At 51.2% G+C, this 20,557-nt stretch overlaps 2 protein-coding genes across 2 annotated transcripts; both read right to left on the bottom strand.

Moving 5' to 3' along the window:
• Positions 1-76: 76 nt before the first annotated feature.
• Positions 77-9,131, bottom strand: SLC12A9 (solute carrier family 12 member 9). Its single transcript, XM_028512311.2, is given in 21 exon segments — positions 77-720; positions 723-899; positions 902-1,354; positions 3,251-3,397; positions 3,607-3,781; positions 3,950-3,990; positions 3,993-4,141; positions 4,285-4,409; positions 4,582-4,664; positions 4,772-4,929; positions 5,483-5,594; positions 5,725-5,832; positions 6,501-6,665; positions 6,668-6,761; positions 6,763-6,809; positions 7,201-7,332; positions 7,788-7,884; positions 7,886-7,923; positions 8,085-8,130; positions 8,132-8,307; positions 8,999-9,131. Coding segments are annotated over 20 exon segments (2,736 nt in total). The 5' UTR covers positions 8,267-8,307; positions 8,999-9,131; the 3' UTR covers positions 77-466.
• Positions 9,132-11,194: 2,063 nt separating this feature from the next.
• LOC114499356 (NADH dehydrogenase [ubiquinone] 1 beta subcomplex subunit 9-like) lies at positions 11,195-11,966 on the bottom strand. The gene has a single exon (XM_036020078.1). The coding sequence runs from the start codon at positions 11,930-11,932 to the stop codon at positions 11,195-11,197; it is 738 nt and encodes a 245-aa protein (XP_035875971.1). The 5' UTR covers positions 11,933-11,966.
• Between the last annotated feature and the right edge of the window lie 8,591 nt (positions 11,967-20,557).

Raw genomic sequence — 20,557 nt, 5'->3', positions numbered from 1 at the left:
TTCCACTCTTCCATACACAGCTCTCCCTCTTCCTGTCCCAGCTACCCTACCCCCACACCAGCAGTGTTCAGCCAGCTTGTAGTGTTGTCTTTTATTGACGTTCAGCAGTTAGAAAAGTAAAACAGAACAAACACATTACAACCTCAGGGGTCAGTGAGTCAGTCAGGTGAGGGGGAGACTGAGGTAGCCTAGAGTCACAAGCAGAGACGCAGCCCCCATCAAGGCACCGGTGAAGGGAAAGAGGGGGCGGCGCTGACTCCCCCCATGGCCTGGCAGGGACAGCTGCTATGCACTGATCAGTGCACCGGGGCCCCTCTCCTAGAGATACCCTAGCCCAAGGCCCCCTAATACCTCCGCCTGACTCTGTGTCCCAGGTGCAGGGCAGGCAGGAGGTGGCCCTTCCCCTCCTCCGTTGCTAATCAAAGTGGGCTGCCAGACTTGGACACTCTACTTCAGGAACAGGGAATCAGAGATCAGTGCAAGTGACAGGGGTGACACCATGAATGAGCAGTGTAGGGCCCAGATCTCGGCTCAGAATCTCCAGCAGTGCCAGGTAGTGGGGGTAGCGGGCAGGATCAGCAGGCGGTCGTGGCAAATACAGGAAGGTGAGCGCTGTGGTGGGACCCTCCTCCCCATCCCCACCCTCAGGCCCACCAGGCCCTCCTCCTCTGCCACGCCCCTGCTGGGCTCGAACTAGGGCGTTGGCGCTGCATGCCAGGGTGCCTCAGAGTCTCCCCGCCTGCCATTCACGAAGTCCCCTTCCTCCTCCTCCTCCTCAGGCTCTCCGGACCCGGCCCCATCACCCCACACCACCTCCTGCACCTGGGCCCGGATCCTCAGTTGGCTCAGTAGCGTCCGGAGCCGCCCCTCAGCAGCCCCAGGGGCCTCTCGAGGCCCAGGCACAAGAAGATCCGGAGCCGGGCACTGTGCCAAGCAGGCACCATGCCCAAGATGGTTGCCATCTGCAGCAGGAAGAGGCCACAGACATCCACGTAGCCAGGCCCACCCCGGGGCCGCAGCAGGTTGAGGGGCCACACATCCACATGATGTGGCTGAGAGGTGCCCCCAGACCCCCGGCTCAGCCGCTCAGGGGGCAAGGCCCCACAGGCCCGTGCCAGAACCACGTTCTTGTTCATCTTGAGAGCGTCGGCCACTGTGGCCACGTAGTCCTGGGGACTTAGAGCCCTGGGGCTCCCAGGAGCCCGGGGTGGAGGGAACAGAGTACTCAGGGCTGGGACCCCACCCTCCTGGGTGCCATCAGCTGGTTCAGAGAAAGCCGGGTCTGTCAGGAAGTGATCCTGGGGTACAGCATCATCGTAGAAACCCAGGACCAACGTGTTGGGCTTCATGCCACCTAGGGGCACAGAGGGGGAGGTAGGAAGGAACCAACAGGAATCAGACTCACCAGCTGAGTTTACACCACGCTATACGCATCCATTCATACACGCTGATGGCAACATCAGGAATGACATTGCTTTGCACGGTGCTTGGGCTCTTAGCGCAACATTATGCAGTTTTGCGTAATGAGTTTGAGTTTTCCCAAACACTTTCTCATGCATTTATGTAATTTATCTCCATGACTAATCTCCCCCATTTAAATAGGCAAGGTTCACCTTAGGATTCTTTTAACTAATGAGCACTTCCCACGGCAGTAGGAGGCATTCAGTCCAAGCTCCTTGCAGCACACCTTTTTCATGATGGGAGATGAGAGTCTAACTCCACTGGGCAGACCGGACCCCTGATTAGTCAAGCTTACAGCCTCGATATCCAGGGAAACAGCACCCAGACCCTGCTGGGGGAGGAGATGAGAGCCCGGTGCTGGGGCTGCACAATGTTTCCTAACGATGGCATGGCCAAAGCATGGTCTCCAGAAAAGGGACAGCTAACATCTGCATACTGACCAGGGGCCACATCTTCTGGAATCAACCTCATGTTTTACTTAACTCATTGATCCTTGAAGCAACGCTATCACATGGGGACTATTTACTCACTCCCTTTCACAAATAAGGAAACTGAGGCACAGAGCAGCGAAACCACCTGCCCGAAAGTTCATGGATGGTAGATACCGGGGTGGCAGGTAAACGTAATGCACCTGACACCAGAGCCCATTCTCTTACCCTCTAGGCCGGTGTGTGTACCAACCTCAACACCCCAAGTCCCTGCCAACAGCTCTTGGTTTTTAATTTTTAAACAACCAGTGTGGAATCAGATAAGTCCCTCCCTTCGAGAGGGCTGACTGTACAGGAAGACTCTGAAACCTCTTCTAAGACCACTTCTCTTGAAACAAATGGACTGCCAGGAGAATGTACTATTTAAAGTAATTCTTCCTTTTATTTGAACCATTTTCTGCAGGTTAAATTTCATGAAAGTAGTGGTGTCTTGGCACAGGTTTCCCCACAAAAGAGACCAAGCCCTAAGGTGCTCCAGGGACTATCTCATAGTGCTTTATAATATCCCAAAACACCTCCGCAGGTGTGAACTCTAGCTGATCTTGCAAATTAGACTAGCTGCACCCCTTCTGAGTGTTTCCCAGGGCTCTGATTTACACTGAGCAGAGCTATGTCCAACACTTGGTCTTTAGCCAGATTCTAAGTGGAGAAAGATGCATGTGCTCAGTGAGGGGACAAATGCCAGTCCCGAGACTAAGAAAGAAGGAGGCAGCTGAGTGCGGATTTGGAGGAAGCTGGGATGCAAGACGCGAGGCCTCGGCACTGACACAGAGTCACAAGCTGAGAATGTTCCACTCCACTCAAAAGCATCAGCCCCACACCCTCTGAATCTTCACTGAGGCCACTTTATGCCACTCCCTACTTCTCCACCCCTTTCAAGACCCAGCTGAGATGTCATCTAGTTACAAAACCTTTGCTGGCCACATAAGTGCATAGTGGTCTTCTTTTCTTGAACTTGGGTGGTTAGAAACCATCTGTCATAGATTTGATGGGGCAGCGCCCAGCTTCAAATAATACTCCCATTGTCCTCAGAAATATAACACGCTCTTCAGAGCCTGTGCCCCGATTTTGCATCACAAAAAAATAAGGTGTCACCCCATCTCTAGTCCTTAAACATTTCTTCCAAGACTTGATTCATGTACTGTCTGTTATCTTTGAGTATAATGTCTTATCTGTACTAGACTGTGGGTTCCTTTCGGAGTTTGCAATCTGTGGTTTACTCTCTAGGGGATGGGGGGAGGATGGCAGAAACTGAAAAGGACTACAGAGTGGGAGAGGGGACCCAGGGAGGAGCAGCTCACCAAGACCTGAGATCCGTAGCAGATGCTGAGCCCCCTGGCGCACAGAGGGTGAGAGGGTGAGGTCCACAAAGGCCTTTACTTGGGCCCGGTCCACAAGGCTCAGCCACGCCCCGTACTGTGGCTGCACCGGGTCAGAGGGCAGAGAGTCTACGGAGAAAAAAGACGGCAAAAGTGGGCCAAACTCACATACTTTCTCCTAGAGTCCAGATCCCAAATAGGCAAAAGAAAAAGGTCTGGGCAGGCCTGTGCGCTGGCTGGAAGCATCGTCTGGGGAGAAGCATGAGGCCTCTGGGACACAAAGAATACCGAGAACGTATGAGACCGAGAGTGGAAGGAGGAATGGAGGGGCAACTCACCAAGGTCCCCCAGGGTGACATGGCCCAGCACATAGAGGCCTCCCTTCTTGAGCTGGTTGGCCAACCGAAGCAGAGGCAGGGCACCCCGGGGGTCCCCCACTAGGAGCAGCAGCTGAGGTCGCCAGAACTTCACATGCTCCTTCCGCACGTCCAGTCGGAGCAGGTATTTACGCACCTGGACGGGTAAGGGGGTGGGGAGGAAGGACTCAAGTGGGAACCTCCTACTCACCACTTCTCAGACAGAAGCCCCAACTCTAGCCAAGGGAAGAGGGGGCCTTTTTTGCAGGGTTGGTTTTCCCAGGCTGCCCCCTCCCCTCCCCACCCTCCTCTGAGCTCCCCCAACCTGGTGGAAGAGCAAGGCCTGGCTGACATAGCCCCAGCTGCGGGGCCGCCTCGAGCCGTGAGCAAGGCAGAAAGCAGGCCCATGAGCAGCAGGGAGCCACCGGCGGCCCCAGGACTGATGAGAAACATCATGAGCAGGCAGGAGGCTACCCCCAACAAGCAGGTGTGCCAGGAGAACAGGTTGAACGTGGGGCTGCAGATGGACAGAGAGAAGGAAGGACACTCAGGGACGGCTCTGAACACCAGGCCACTCTATTTCATTTCTAGCCTCACCCCTCTTGGTGTGAGTCCTTCCCATTCCTCTGTCTTTTTCAAGGAACACAGGCATTCTCTCACCGGAAGTTGGGGGCCGAGGCCCACTCCAGGCTCAGGCAGGACAGGTCCACTGCGGCATAGGCTACCAAGTAGAAGACGGTGACCACAGCAGCCAGGGTATTCAACTTCCCAGCTAGGAGCACCAACTGGACAAGGACCAAGAGGCTGAGTGTTGAGCCACCCCCCACACCCCATGCCAATGCATCCTGCCTTTTCATTTATGTCTACCAACCCACTTGTAAGTTCCTCCTGGTCCTGCAAGCATAGCCAGGAGGGGCTTAGGGTAAAGGGAAGGGCAGTTGAAAGAGGAAGGCTTACCTGTACTAGACCCCATGAATAGAGCACGGCCCCCCAGGGGTTCCCCCCTCGGGACACCACCTTGGCTGGTGCCAAGATCACTCCTGTGCAAACAGAAATGCAGCAGATACATCAGCCTGGGCCAAGCACAGACTGAGACACACATGAAGGGCATGCTCAGAGTTGGGCAAGGAGGCAGGGGACAGCGCACCAAAGAGGTCGTCCTGGGCCAGGGCGTGAAGGATGCGGGAGGCACCAATGAGGGAGCTCATGGAGGCTGAGAGTGCCGTGGCATAGATACCAATCAATACTAGTGGGGGCCACAGGCTGATGGCGCGAAAGAACCCATAATCCTCCTGCAGCAGGATCCTACAGGAATGGAAAGAGGAGGGCATCGTAAATAAATGTATAGCCATCTGGGGTCCTTGTGAGAACAGGACTCACAACATCGTGTGAGGTTAAGAGACAGACAATCTCAACTGACCCAGCCCCTAGCTCAAGGACCACAGTAATAGGTCAAGTATGCCAGGGGGATAGACTTGGCATTCATTGGTTATAGTTGGACTGCTCTGGAATTAATCACATGACAGACATTCCCAACAGTATGTACAAGGAGCCAACTGTTTATGGAAATTGCCTAGAAAGCCATTCTCCACCCCCAAACCAAGTGCTTACAACAGCACCAGGCACGTGACAAACGCTGGCTGCAGGTTATCTAGCACCACTCAGCTAGTCTGCCCATTGGCAACAGCTGCTCCGTCTCTCTCCCATGGGAGAAAGTTCCCATTTTCCCTGTACCCCAACAACTTGGGCATCTGCCCCCCTCCCCTGCCTGTGTGATCTTTGGTGATTCAGGTGCATCGCCCTTGTCCAACAACCCCCGAGCTCCCTACAGGACCAGGCTCACCCCCTCCCCAGGCACCTGTCACAGGTGAAGCTGGAGAGGAAGAAAAGCAGAATGTAGATAAAGAATGTGTAGGCAACAGCCACAATGGTACCCAGAGGAATAGCCCGGCTGGGGTCCTTCAGCTCTCCTGGAGGGAGGGGAACACAGGAAGAGAGGTCAGCCCTCTACCATCCCCCACCCCTGAGCCTTCAGCAACCAGGTGGGGGCACAGGGTGGCAGCCCCATACACCCAAGAGGCAGTAGGCAGGGACTCTCACCAGACATGTTGGCCCCAGCCATGATGCCCGTGCAACCATTAAAAAGGACGGCAAAGACGCTGGCAAAGGTCATCATGGCCCCTGTGGTGTAGTCCTTGGCGTAGCCACCTAGGAAGGATTGTTCCCAAGGAAGAGAAGGTGTCCAAAATCCCTCCTAGTGATCCAGGTGTCTTGGCCTGACCACCCACTCCTCACATTCCTCAAGGCCCTGCTTCCCCCCACCACTCTCACCAAGACCCCATCCCTGACCACTGAGCACTGGGCTGGCTCAGCTCCTCATTACCTTCTTCTCCTGTATACTCTGTTCCTCCCTCCAGGCCTCACCCATGCTCTTTCCTGAGCCATCTTTCCCTCTCACTCCTACTTGAACTCCCCAGCCTACCTCGGGCCACCTCCAGGTCCACCTATTCCTCCCACCCAAGGCCCCCTACTCCCATCTGGCTCCACTAGACTCCTCAACGATTCTTGTCTACTTGAATCACATTCAGTCTATTATGCTATTTGATTGTTTCCTGAATGTACATCTTATCTCTCCAACTGAACAAGCTCTTCTAAGGCAGTGGACTATCTTGCGGTCGACTCGCGCACCCCGTGGGCCAAACACACAGCAGCCAGCACACGTCCGAACTGATCTAACTGCATAGTTTCAGGTCCAGATCTCCTGCCCCAGTTCTCTCTGACATCTGTTCTCATGCAGGGCCCAGTTCTAAGGGCCCAGCCCCCACACCTGCCTGCCCCTTGCCCTGAGAACCCCAGCACCTCTGAGCCCAGCTCACCGCCCAAGTTGGCCATCAGGGTGCTGCTATTGAAGCCAGTGAAGTGGCCAACCTGGGGTGGCGGGGTGGAGCCATTAGGGCCAGGCCGAGGGGTCAGTTGGATGACCCTGGGCCCCACAGCCACAAAGCTGACCAGCACTGAGGCCAGGGAACCAGAGACCAGCAGAATGTGAGGAAGGAGGCTCGGGCGTAGAGGCCTGCCCCTAGGGTGCAGACCCCGCCCACCAGGCCCAGCAGCAGGGATCCATAAAGCAAACTCCAAACCATAGCCCTGGGGCAGGACTCGAAATCCACTGGACCCTGTGGCATCTGCAGAGGAAGGAACAAAATTAGAAGACCAGGCCCTGAGGAGGGACCCCAACCATGATACAAAGCAGGAATAGACACCCCTGCCTTGGCCCACCTGTCCTCAGAAAGGCCATCTTCCCTACTCCCTCACCGAACTGAACCAGCATCCTAGCCTTGCTGGGTGGGTAACCACCAATCTTACTGTGAATTAAGGATATTAGCTTGGCCCATGAGACTAGATGGTAAATTCCCTGTGGGCCAAGACAATCTCTGACATCTACACATGGCTGGGTACATGGTAAAAGCTCAGACAAGCTAATGGGGCACTTTGCCCATTCTCCCGGAGAGGGCCTCTCCCTCACGATCCCAGCAAACCCACAGGGGTTCCATGACCAGGTAGGGAAGACCAGACCAGCACCGAAGACGTCAAGCACAGCCTCCACCAGCCCCAACAGGGAGACAGCACAGCCACAGACGTTAGCCAGGTAGAACATGAGGCCAATGCTGCTCCCACCTCAGGCCCCAAGGTCCCTGCTGATCATGACTAAAGTGAGAGCAGGGGGTGAGTGTTAAGGGAAAAAGGAGCATGAGGAAGGGTCCTGGCACAAAGCACTCTGCAGCTGACCCTCCACATCTGGTCTCCCAGCACATGTTACCAGGGGTGACATGTCCCAGCGCAGGCCACTCCCAAGCCATGTGCCTTCACACAAGTCCCTAATACTCTTAAGTTCCAGTTTCCTCCTCTCTAAAATGAATGCAACCTACTTGACAAGACTGTTAGGAAAAACCAAAATGACAGCTGGGGACACACCTCGTAGACTAGAAAGTGGAACAGGTAAAGCCAAGTGGTCACCTTCCCCATACCAGCTTTTCTTCAAAACACTCATTAAAACCTGCCTCCCTCTTGCCCTGCCCCCACAAGAATGGAGAGAGGGGCCCCTCCCTCCTCCCTACAAGATGGAAGAGCCCAGACCCCGGTCCATCGATGTTGAAGGATACAGTAAGCTCCACCACCCCGAACAGCTCCATTGGTGGCAATGGCACAGACAGAGAGGACGGTGAGCGCCAGGATGAAGTAGGCAACCAGGAGCATGGCCCAAAGCCTGCAGCAGCCCAGCATGGCCCACCACGAACCCTGGGACAGGCATGGCCAAAGCAGGTCAGAGGATGCCTCACACACCCTACCCTTACCCCTCTCCCACTAGTCCTCAGTAACCTCTAGCCCTTCCACAACCTCATCCCAGCCCCCTGCTCCCCACTGCACCCCCTAGTAAGCCCCTCCCCCCATCCACTCACCAATCCTCAGGAAGACAACTATACTGAACATGGACAGGACTGTGGGCAACCACCACACCCAGGAAAGTGGAGAGCTTCCTGGCAGATTCTCCTCCAGGCCCTCCGGCCCCATTGGCAGAGAAGGCAACCCCATCTTCCCCCAGGAGCCGGTAGGCCAGCAAAGGAGAGTTTTCATTGGCCATGGCTGACAGCAGGTGGAGGGATCCAGCAATGGATTATGAGGCCTGCACAAGAGAGTCCTGAATAGAAAGCAGCTCCACTGAGCCCCTGAAAACACCTCTAAGCAAATACCCAGAAGCCTCATTCAAAAGAAACACACAAAGAGTTAGTGGGGGGCTGACTGGCCGTGGCCACTGCCCCAACAACGGCAGAATTTGGGTAGCAAGGCCCCTCCCCTTTCAGTTCCTGAGGGCCACCCCTTCCCCCATATCCTGGAGACTGGGGATGGCAATGGTGATGGAAAGGGCAAAGGTCCTCTCCCTTCTTAACTAGCAGAAGAGGAAGCAAATACCCCAAAAGGGAAGTGAGTTATGGGCAGGAAGCCCTCCTCGCCCCTCCTCCGCAATACTGTGCTCCCCCTTCAAGCTCCCCCATACAGTCGCCTCGCCTACGGGAAAAAGAAACTTCCCAATCTTCCCATACCCCACTCTCCCTCAACCCTCTCCCTCAACCCATCACAAACCATCTCCTCTTCCCCTTGGCCTCATCAAACCCCTCCCACCACACTAGGTACCCCCCCAAATACACCCTTCGGCTACCAAAACAGAAACACAGGCAGGCAACCCAAGGTGGGTCCTCCTCCCTGCCCAGGTTCCTGCCCACTCTCTCTAGGGGTGGATAGGAGGGGGCCGCAATCCCTTTCTCCCCGGCCAGGCGCACCCCCACAGCCCGGGTGCGGCCGAGCACTCACTCACCCACCCGGAGGATGTAGTTGCTCCGGGGTGATCCCCGAGAGGGGTCCGCTACTGGCGGAGGGGTCGCGGGTGCCGGAAAAGAAGCTGCGGCTACCGGGATGCCAGGCCGGGAGCCTGCCCCCCAGCACACGCGTCCCATTGGTCCCCGGGCTCGGCCCCACCCCGTGGGTGCGCCAGGGGAAGCCCCGCCCCCTCTAGGCTCCAGTGGTTAGCGCTTCTCCTGCTCCACGTGTGCCCTGGATGCTGCCCGGGATGCCCCTCAAACGCGCGTCTCCTGCAGGGTGTGGGCCATGGCTCCTACCGTGCCCATTACCCTGGTGCAAACAAGCTCCCGTTGCCCGGGAGGGACCCCCCTCCGAACCCAGAGGCGTCCGCAAGAGCCACCAATGAAAGGAGCGTGCAGTTACAGCAGCAGGCCGGCTGCAGGTGGGCGGGACCACCACATCTGGCCTAGGTGTGTCTCCGGAACACTGGACCCCGTCGGTCCAAATCCTCGGGTTCCTACGCCGCCTCTCGAATCCCTGGAACGTCCATCGGTCCTGGCCTCATTCCTCACCCTGAGGGCCCTCCCCTAGCTCCTGGTCCAGCCCACCGGCTGCCCTTTTTGCTTCCGCCACCTGAGGGAGCCGTTGACCGTTCATCCAGAAGAGTCCTGGCAGCGCAGGCAACAGTTGGTCTACTCGGTGTGCCTCCCGCTTTCATCCCTCCCCATATGGTGTTCTTCCCTCTAGCATAAATTACAGGATTTGTGAACCTCCGGGAGTTAGAAGCCCCTTTCCACTCTCTTCAGGTACCAGCAATATCAGCACCACCTAGCAACGTTTCTCATCTGTAAACTAGGGATTAACTCGAACCTCCCACATAAGGTGACTCTGAGGGTTAAAGGAATAGACACTTAAGAACAATGCCAAAATGTTCAATGTTATCATTTGCATGCAGTACTATATTAAATGCGCGTAACCAGCCCTGGCTGATATGGCTCAGTGGATTGAATGATAGCCTTCAAACCAAAAGGTTGCGGGTTCAATTCCCAGTCAGGGCACGTGCCTGGGTTGCAGGCCAAGTCCTCAGTTGGGAGTGGGCAAGAAGCAATTTATTGATGTTTCTCTCCCTTTCTTTCTCCCTCCTTTCCCCTCTCTCTAAAAGTAATTTAAAAAATATGCATAACCAATCAATGAGGTAGGTAGGTACTATTATTTACATTTCTCAATAGGAAATTGAACCTTAGAGAGCTTCAGTAATACATTTCTAACTTTCCTTTATGGTTACACTGTCATTTGAGCTTCAGGAAATGAATGCCACTTTTCCTCCCACTAGTGTTTGGCTGTAGACATAAGGGCTCAAACCAGTCAAAATGTGGCTTTGCCAGGGAGAGGTCTCATGAGTTCAACTGTGGCATTTTTATTGGTCATCTCTGCTGCCCACGATGTGGAATGTGGCTCCTGGATCTCTCCAATACCACCCCTGCTGCAATTTTTGGTGATTTCTATATCCACATTGATGAGACTTCCAACACCCTGGGCTGGCAGTCACTTAAATTCCACTTCTGCATAGCTCTTACTTTCCATCCTACTCAGTGGTCATGCCTGGACCTTGTTCTTATCAATAACTGCAAGCCCTCCCTCTTTCTGTTCACCTCATCTAGTAGGCCTGTTAAGAAAAACTCAGGCATTTGTTACAATGGTAAGATTTTACTCAGGACTATGACAATAGAGGAGAGAAGTGCAGCTCAACCCCCAAATACTGCAAAGATAGTTGGGGATTTATACCTAACAAGCGAAATAAGGGGGCCAGTGAATGGAAAATTACTAAGAGGAAATAGAAGGCATAGGGGGATTCTAGCTAAACAGACTTAACAGGATTCTTGCCGAAGGCATGACAGAGTTATCAGATAGCTCTCTACATTGGATAGGCAGGCCCAGCAAGGATCGGGGCTCAGGTTAGAAGAGGATTATGCTCCCAGTTAACTGAAGTTTGGTTAAGGAAAGGGTCTTTGTCATGCCCTGACCCCAACAATCCTCCACTTCATTGAGCGACAAATCCATTGATCCTGCCCTCTTTCCACTCTCCCCGACTCACTTCCTTTTTTATCCAGCTTAAAGGTCACAGTCAGCACTCCCTTTTCCCTGTATCACTTAGTACCTCCTGGCAAAACCACAGCCCTGATAAACAATTTTCCGTCTATCCTGAGCCTGCTCAAGTAGCTGGACTTAGCTGGTGAGAACACCCAGCCATGGCAGTCAGCCTCATTTCAGATTCATGACCATGAACCAGAAGGGAGTCTTTTTTTTTTTTCCAGTCACACCTTGTTACTTTTATTAGGGCAAGTGTGTATTTTCTGCAAATCGTTTCACTTGCAACCACGACTAGTGAGGTATCTTCCCCTCTCTTTCTCCATGTGGGCCACTCCCGGGGCCTGGTCACAATGTGCCACCACAGAGGGGGCAGATCACCTTCCTTTTGGGCTGGGGGCAAAGCTTCAGTGCTGGGACCACCAGCCAAGGTTTCCTGCTGCAGCTGCTTGACCTCTCGCTCCCAGCTTTCCTTCCGCAGTTTCTTCCACTGCTCTCTCTTGGCAAAGTAATCGGGATACATTGCCTTCTGGGTAGGATGCCAGTCATCTAAGCACCACTCAGGAACCTTGTAACATTCGTATCTCTCGTAGGAGGTGCCCCCAGGAGAGTCTGGGAAGATGTATGGTTGAGGATACTGATTGTGCCAGAATTCTTTCTCCGCCTCTCTCAGCAGCTGGGTGGCCTTCACCATATCCGTTTCATTCTTATGTTCTTCAAACCAAGCCCTCATCAAACATACAAAGTACCAGTATTTGTCCCTGTAGATGCACCAGGACTCCAGGTGGCACAGCGCTTGTTTATAAAGTTGCAATACCTTTTGCTGGTGGGTCAGGTAGGCCACCGGCGCCGAAAACACCATCACGGCCCACTAACCTTCAGCGGCTGCTGGGGCTCCCGGGTGCCAGAAGCGGGTCTTTAATGCTGCTTAGCACTCAGACAAAATTTCTGTAGACCATTTACTCTCCCATACTCCTAGATGACTGTTAAATCTTCATCTCTCTCTTCAACCCTCTAGTGCTTCCCCCATTGTTCTCACTCTCAGCTCACTGCCTTGCTTCCCAAATGAGAAAACAGAAGCCATCAGATTAGACTCTAAAAGCTCCTATTGACCCACCACACTTTACTCTGCCCTCTTGCCTGCTACTAGGGACAAACTGATTATGCTCCCAGTTAAGGTTAACCACCTACTAGGTCCCATGTCATCAACTTGTTTATTCATTCCATTAGGTCATTCCCATTACAAATATGCTTTTATTTCTTGTCTTAAAAAGAAAAGATTTTCTTGAATCTACTGCATGCCCCCGCCCAAATTATCACTCTTATTTGTTTGTTGTTTCTTATAGCAAAACTTCTTGTATGAGCTGTCATTTCCAATCCCCTAGAGTCTGCTTCTTCTTAAACCCACTACACCAAGGATTTTGCCCCTAGCAAAAGGGAAACCGCTCATCAAGTCACCAGTGACTTCCACTTGATCAACCCATGGGTCAATGATCAGTCCTCATTTTACTGAACTACCAGCAGCATTTGACATACTTGGTCACTGCCTTATCCTCTCCAACACTTCCCACACGTGGCTTCTAGGACACCACAGTCATACATTTCCTCCTACTCACTCCCTTTTGCTGGTTCTTCATCACTCCTCTTAACCCAGGAGCACCCCTAGGAACTGGAGGCACAGCTGAGAGGTCACTGTAGACCAGAGGCTCCACTGAGGACTGGAAGCTCAGTTCTCAGACTTCCTTTTCACCATTTACCCCGTTCTCTTGATGATGTCATCCAATCTCATAATTTTACTTTTTTAATATTTTACTTATTTTATTTTTAGAGAGAGGGGAATGGAGGGAGAAAGAGAGGGAGAGAAACATCAATGTGTGGTTAATCTCATAATTTTAAATACCATCTTGTTACAGAACAGACCCGTGGAGTGGGACAAAATACTATTACCAAATGGACCCTCCCTTCTCCCAGGGTCCCTGTTTTAGGTTCGCCTTTGCGCACCACCAGGGAATTATAGCTCTCAATAGCTCTCAGTGTCACAGATTGGTGAAAAGGAAAGGAATTATTTATTCAAAAGTTATACAAACTTAAGAGTAATGACTTAATATCTTTATTGCGATCCCAAAGTCCCTTAGAATACCCACAAATGCACACAGTCCTTCCTTCACCTCTTTGCCCAGCCCAGGTTACCGCATCTCAGGAAAAGAAATAGAAGTCTGTGGCTCAGGCAGCCCCTGGTTCTTCCCAGTATTCCGTGCTCAGCTGGCAGGTCTCCCACAGTTCCCAGCACCATCAGCTGTGCTGCCACCTTGATCTCCAGTTTTTAATCCAAAACTCACATGGCACCTTCTTGTGGCCCACCAACAAGAGTCCTTTCACTCCTTTCCTTCCTGTGGCATCTCTGTTGCATTCTTTCAAACTGCTATGAGAGAGCTCTACATCTTGCTTTCTAGCTTCCCAAGCTGTGTGGCAAAGGGAACCCCAAAGCTGTGCGGTTCTCCCTCTTCACCAAAAGCCATGTTGTCCCTCTCCTTTCTCCAAGCTCTCACTCAGGCATTGTAAGGGAGGGCAGAGGGCTAGCCTCCCAGTTATGTCCTGGATGGAAGTCACTCCCATCTCCCTGGCTCAAAGCATGGCCACAGCTATTTAACATATCCATGAAACCCATTAAAAGTTATAGATATGTTGAATGACCATAACAGTGGTTAGTTGCAAAACTACTGCTATGCAAAACAACTCTCAATGGTCCTGCTCCATGTGTCCCATCCCCCAGTTCAGACCTGTGGGCGTGAGGACATCCTATATTTTTTAATATTTCCTGGACACCCTGAGTTCCGAACCCCATTACAAATCCCTCTTTGGGGGGCCCCTGGCTGCACCCTGTTACAATCCCTATAATAGTGCCCCCAAGGGTGTATCTTCAGTCCAGATCGCTAGTCTGAATTTCAGACTGTATGTCCAACTACATACTACCATCCCTGCTTGGACATCAAGCAGGCAATTCAAACTTGGTATGTCCAAAATCAAACACCTATACTTAACCCCACAACCTACTCTTCTTTTGACCCTCCACCTTTCCAGTTGCTTAGGTCAAAAACCTTGGGGTTATGCTTGAATGCTCTTTCTCACACCTAACATCCAACCCATTAGCAATTCCTTAGCCTCTACTTTTAAAATACAACCAGTATCAAACCACATCTTACCATCCTACTCTAAGCCACCATCACCTCTTACCTGCATTACCTAATGGGTTTCCTACTTTACACTTGCCCTTACAATCTATTCTCAGCAGAGCAGTTAGAATGAAGCAACTATTAGTCATGGTGCCTCTTTTCAAAAGCCTCTAATGATTTCCCATTTTCCTCAAAGTAGCAGCCAAAAGCCCTTATACATAGGGTAGCCATAATTACCTCCTGATTCATTGACTATAGTCCTACTACAACAGTTTATGCCTGTTGCCTCAGCGTATGTATTAACAATGTTTCCTTTGCTCTGAGCCAGAGTGGTCTACATATTGAGTAGGCCAAAAAGTTTGTTTAGTTTTTCCATACCATGGCTCTTATAGTGCTTAGCTGTTTCTAATTTCATTCAAAACAATTTTGTTAGATTGTATTGTGACAGCTGTCATATCATCGGGTATTTTTTAAAAATGTACCATAATTGGTGAATTTTTATGCAGACATTTTTTAATATTGAAGACAGAAGAAGATATGCAACATTTTTGGCATATTATGCTTTATTATTTCAAGGAAGGTAAAAACGTACCTGAAACACAAAAAAAGATTTGTGCAGTGTATGGAAAGGGTGCTGCGATTGAATGAATAAGCCAAAAGTGGTTCACAAAGTTTCTTGGAACTATTGACATTTTGGCCAAATAATTCTTGCTGTGGGGCTGTCAGATGCATTGGAAGATGTTTAGCGGCACCCCTGGGTTCTACTCATTAGAATCCAATAGTGAAAGACAGCCGACATGCTCAGAATATCCAAATCAATAAAGTTGTTAGTGACAATGAAATACACATCTTTTATTTAAAAAAAAAAAAAAACCTAAATGGACTTTTTAGCCAACCTGGTATTACATGGCCAACCTACCCATAAAGCCCTACCAAATCTACCTGCTCATCTGATCCTTCCCCACAGTGGCTGTTACCTAGAAAATGGTGTGACCCAGCCCCAACTGGTGTGGCTCAGTGGATGGAGTTCAGGTCTGTGAACCAAAGGGTCACTGGTTTGATTCCCAGTCAGGGCACATGCCTGGGTTGCCAGTCAGGTCCCCAGTAGGGGTTGTGTTAGAGGCAACCACACATTGATGTCTTGCTCCCTCTTTTCTCCCTCCCTTCTCCTCTCTAAAAGTAAATAAATAAAATCTAAAAAGAAAAAGAAGAAAACTAAATGTCTAAGAGTCTAGAAAAAAAAAGCTGTGGTTCACAGGGCTTGAGCCTCCTTTCTCTTTTGGACTTAAATATCATTTTTAGTTAAATCTTCTCCATCGACTCCTTTTAAAGTTGAGCCACATTTTCCTCCCCATCCTCTTTCCTGTTTTTTTTTTTCCTTATTGCCCTTAATGCCACCTAATACGTGGTTTACTTCTTTATCTTGATCATTGATTACCTCCTTCCCATATAAAGTTAAGCTCCACAGAATAGGAATTTTTGTTTTCTCCGCTTCTGTAACTCCTATGCTTCTAACAGTCTGTAGAACTCAAGCAGCCTTTATATGCATCCTTTGACGCTGCTAGGAACCCTCCAAGGCTTGGTGCTCGCTCCTCACGTGACTGCAGTGGCCCCGCCCCACTGTCTGGAAAGGGAAGATGGCGGCGCCCAGGGTGGCCTCAGAAAGCGATGGCAACCAACGAGAGAGTGCTGGACCGCTAGAGCGTCCACTCCGCCACCTATTCTGCGGTAGCGTCCTGGGAAGGCGCGAATAGGAGGTGTCCGTGCTAGTCCTCCCCACAATTTTTAGGGGGTGGTGGGGAATCAAGCTACTGCTCAGACATTGCTTGGTCAGATCTGCCTCCACCTTTTCCACCGATTGGGATCCCCGGGATCCGAGTCGGGTAGGACGAGGTTGTGGGTTCAATAACTGGGTTCTTCTCCCCTCGTGTAGTCTCCTGGGTTTTATTAGGTGACTTTGGAGTTTGTATCCAGCCTCCAGTTTTAAAGATGTCCCTAACACACACCCAGTCCGCCCGACAGGGACAAGGACATCCAGTCCGCCCACCCAGGGGTGCCCCACTCCGAGTTAAGGCCCTAAATGCTAATTCCTGGTGATCCACCCTTCCCACCCCAGCAGTGAGCTAGCTCCCTGGCATTGAGTCTAATGAGTTCAGAACCCCCTCCCTCGGGCCCCTGGGGCAGATGAGCCCTTGGCCACCGCCCCTACAATTTCCTGCAGACCCAGCAAACAAAAGGCTCGGGAAGAGAGGCGAGGCTGAGCAGGGCGCCCTTCCTGCTGGAACAGCTGATGGAGCAAACTGGCCCTGGAGGGAGCGGAGGGGTGGGATGAAATTCCAGGGTTCCCGAGGGACCGCACTGGGGGGCCAGGCTCCTAGATCTCGGGGAGGTAGGGAGTCCAGGAAAGTGGATTTTAGAGCACCCAGGCACGTCACCTGTCACCTGAGTTTGCTGGCCTCTAGGAGATGCATACTGCCTTTGTGGAAGTGATGTCAACCTTAGGGAATGGAAGGGGTAGGGGAGTACGGCTTCAGGTGAGCTCTCAGGCCCCAGCGAGGCTGGAATGGTGGGGGCTGGGAGAAGACCAAAGCCCTGCATCAAGTCTGGGGCCCAGCTTACAGCCCTGTAGCTTGACCTGCTACCCTCTGTGCTGGCCCCACCCAAGCCTGACTTCCTGCTCCTCCCCAGGCACAGAGCTTTCCCTTGCCAAGCTCCATGAACCATCGCAGGAGCTTCTTGTCTCTTCAGGACCCTGAGAGCCTATTCCCCAGCCACAAATAGTCCTTAAATTCCCTCCTAGTGCCAATGCCCCATTCCTGTCAAGGACACAATGGTAAGGGAAGGGCCACATCCAGTAGGTGGGGGGATGTTGGCATGGAGGGGGGGCTTGGCCTCATATCCTGTCAGGCTGCCAAGGGAAGAGAGGAAACAAAAGACTTCCCCCTGCTGGGACAATGAGCCTCCCACTACCTCTCTCCCCTTCCACTCCCCCCTCCAACCTCTCCCTTTTAGCTCCCTCCTCCCTTCTTACCACCTCTTGGCCCTCTGGTAGCCTTGGCTTCTGTCATGAGGTGTGCCCTTCCCCCTCCCTCCTTCCTATCAGGTCCCACAGATGCTCACTCCCAGTCCTAGCTGTTTCAGCCAGTCCCCTGCTAGCCCATCAGTGCTCAGGGTCCCTTCTTCTATCCCCAGCACCAAGATTAGAGGCTTGAATGGGCAAGGCTCTGGTGAATGTTAGGGGGGATATCATACCCGTTTAATAGCTAGTGGAACGTAGAAGCTCTGCAAGAGAAAGGCTCCAAGTCGGAGGGAGGGAAATGCCCTCTGCCTGGCCTGGGTAAGAGAGGAAGAAGGAAAGAGCCTTGGAAGTGCCCCTGGAAGCTCGTCCTGGGTGCTGGGTGCTGTGGGAGTGCACCCCAGTGGAGTTAGGCCTATCTGCTGACTACTAGTGAGTGCACTAGACAGGTCACTTAATCTTTTGAACCTGTCTCATATTTAAAGTAGATGTCATAATAGTGCCCATCCTTCCTGCCTAACAAGGTTCTTATGATAAATATGGTTAAATATCATAATGTTTTCTTTTTTAAAAAGTGAAGTAGTAGGGTTTCTCCTCCACATCCCCATTCTCATTCCCAGCAGCTTCTGTCACTACATACACAAAAAAACTCCCAAACCTGCATCTCCAGCCAAAATGCTGTCTCTGCGCTCTTAAATGGTATACAGGGATCTCAAACTCAACATGCCCATCATCTTCCTTCTCCATGGTCCATTTCACTAGCTCCTACCAAGCTGCCCAAGTCTGAAACTTTTTAAAAAGTTGATTAGATGCCCTGGCTGGCGTAGCTCAGTGGATTGAGCGTGGGGTGTGAGCCAAAGTGTCGCAGGTTCGATTCCCAGCCAAGGTACATGCCTGGGTTGCAGGCCATAACCCCCAGCAACCGCACATTGATGTTTCTCTCTTGCTCTCTCTCTCTCTATCTCCCTCCCTTCCCTCTCTAGAAAGTAAATAAATACAATCTTTAAAAAAAAAAGTTGATTAGAAAGAGACAGACAGAGGGAAACATCAATTCGAATTCAACTTATGCATTCATTGGTTGATTCTTGTACATGCTATAGTCAAGAATCAAACCCGTATTAAGACAAGGCCCTAATCAACTGAGTGGCTCAGCCGGGGCCCAAGTCTGAAACTTGAATCATGCTTTATTTCAGTCTCCTTCACCCCCATAGCCAGGTTCTAAATCCTGTCTACTCTAGTTTTTTGACACCTCTTAAATCCTCCCCTGAGACACACACACACACACACACACACACACACCCCCCAATGTCAGTTCAAGCTCTGTCATTTGGAGACCTGCATTTGGTTTCTCTGCCTTCAATCTATTCTCCAAAGTCGTGTAAGTGGAATCTTTCTAGACAAATTCACCAATGTTGCTTCTTTGCCTAAACTACTTCAGTGGCTCCCAAGGTATTCAGGACAAGCATGCACTCCTGGAAGATCCTGTAATGACCAAGGCTGGCCCTTGCTCACCTCTTTACCTTCTCCCTTGTCACTGTCTTTGCACGCTATACCCTGGCATTGTGAACTCTGGGCAGTTTGGAGACGATCTCACCACATTCATGCTTTTTTATCTCCTTTTCCTTCTGCCTTTAAAGCAACCTTTCCTGCCAATGTGCTCTAGGACCCTTTCAGACAGCATCATCTTCTTCAGGAAGGTCACCTTGACCCTGCAGGCTGGATTAGGTGTGCTTCCTTCCTGATACCATAGGACCCTCTGTATACCACCATTTATGTTCAATACGTAGTCTCCTATGTTAGAAATTTCATGGCTATTTCTACACCTAGTGTTACAGGACAGATCTGTGGGGCGGGGACGGACAAGATACTGTTATTGAATAGGCCCCCCCTCTCCTGGGGTCCTCCTGTACTAGGTTCACCTTGCCCGTCACTAGGGAATTATGGCTCTCAATGCCAGAGTTTGATGAAAAGGAAAGGAACTAATTATTCAAAAGTTATACAGACTCAGAGTAATGACTTAATGTCTTCACTACAATCCCAAAGTCAGTTAAAACACCCCCCCCATACACAGTGCTTCCTTCCCCCCTTGCCCAGTCAGGGGTGCCATATCTCAGGAAAAAAATAGAAGTCTGTAGCTCAGCTAGCCCCCAGTCCTTTCCCAGTAATACATGCTTGGCTGGCAGGCCTCCCTCGGTTCCCAGCACTGTCAGCTGTGTCGCCACCGGGATCTCCAGTTCTTAATCCAGACCCAAGTGGCACCTTCTCCTGGCCCACCAGCAATAGTCCTTTTACCCCTTTCCGTTCTGCAATGTCTCTCCTGCATTCTGCCAAACTGCTAACAGAGACCTCTGCATTGCTGCTGCATCTTGATTTCCTGCTTTCTAAGCAGCATGGCAAAGGTAGGGTAGCCCCCAAACCGCGTGGTCCCCCCCATGGCTGCCATGCCTGGGTTTAAATCCTAGCAGGAATCTTCCTCTGCATCCCCATTTCTGACTCCCCACAATCAGCTACACCTGCTAGCATTCCTGTATTTTTCCAGCTTTTCTGGGCTGCCTTGGTAAGTCTGGGCAGGCGTGGCCAGTGGCATAGAGCCAACCATCTCCAAGCTCTCAAGCAGGCGCTGTAACCAGGGGGAGTTGCCTCCCAGTTAAGTCATGGGTCAAAGTCACTCCCATTTCCCTGGCTCAAAGCACAGGCACAGTTACTTATCTACTAAACTAGCCAAAAGTTTTAGATATGTTAAATAACTGTTTTTGCAGTTATTTGCAAAACTGTTGATATGCAAAATAAATCTTAGTGGCCCTGCTCCTTGTAACCCACCCTCCAGTTCAGACTTGTGGAGGTGAGAACATCTTATGTTTTTAATATTTCCTGGACACCCTGAATTCTGGACCCCATTACAAATCCCTCTTTGGGGGGCCCTGGCTGCACCCTGTTACAGTGGCTGTCAAATCCTGGAAGGCAGAGGATAACTGTGTCCCCAGTCCTGGCCCATAGTAAAATGTTCAAAAATAATTGCTGAGTAAAATAAAGAAAGACAAGTCAATAAAGAATTACTAGTCAATAAAGAATAAACAGTTAACAGAATTTACTGAGTATTTACTGGGGGCCAGACAGTGTATGTTGAATATATGTTGTACCTGCTTTTGTGAAATTTAGGGCCATATACAAGCAAACATACAATCACCGATAAATTAGTAAAGGCTTTTGTGTGTGTCTAATACAACTTTGTATTTGATGAGTTCAGGAAGATTCATGGTAATCACATGAAGCCTGGATTCCAGTTTTGTGAGTCCTG

The sequence above is a fragment of the Phyllostomus discolor genome, chromosome 3, assembly GCF_004126475.2.
Source record: "Phyllostomus discolor isolate MPI-MPIP mPhyDis1 chromosome 3, mPhyDis1.pri.v3, whole genome shotgun sequence".
Classification (NCBI taxonomy): domain Eukaryota; kingdom Metazoa; phylum Chordata; class Mammalia; order Chiroptera; family Phyllostomidae; genus Phyllostomus; species Phyllostomus discolor.
This window is presented reverse-complemented; position numbering and strand designations above follow the sequence as displayed.

What these genes read in the sequence shown, in the direction of transcription:
- LOC114499356 (XM_036020078.1), bottom strand. Translation starts at nt 11,932, where the DNA reads ATGGTGTTTTCGGCGCCGGTGGCCTACCTGACCCACCAGCAAAAGGTA.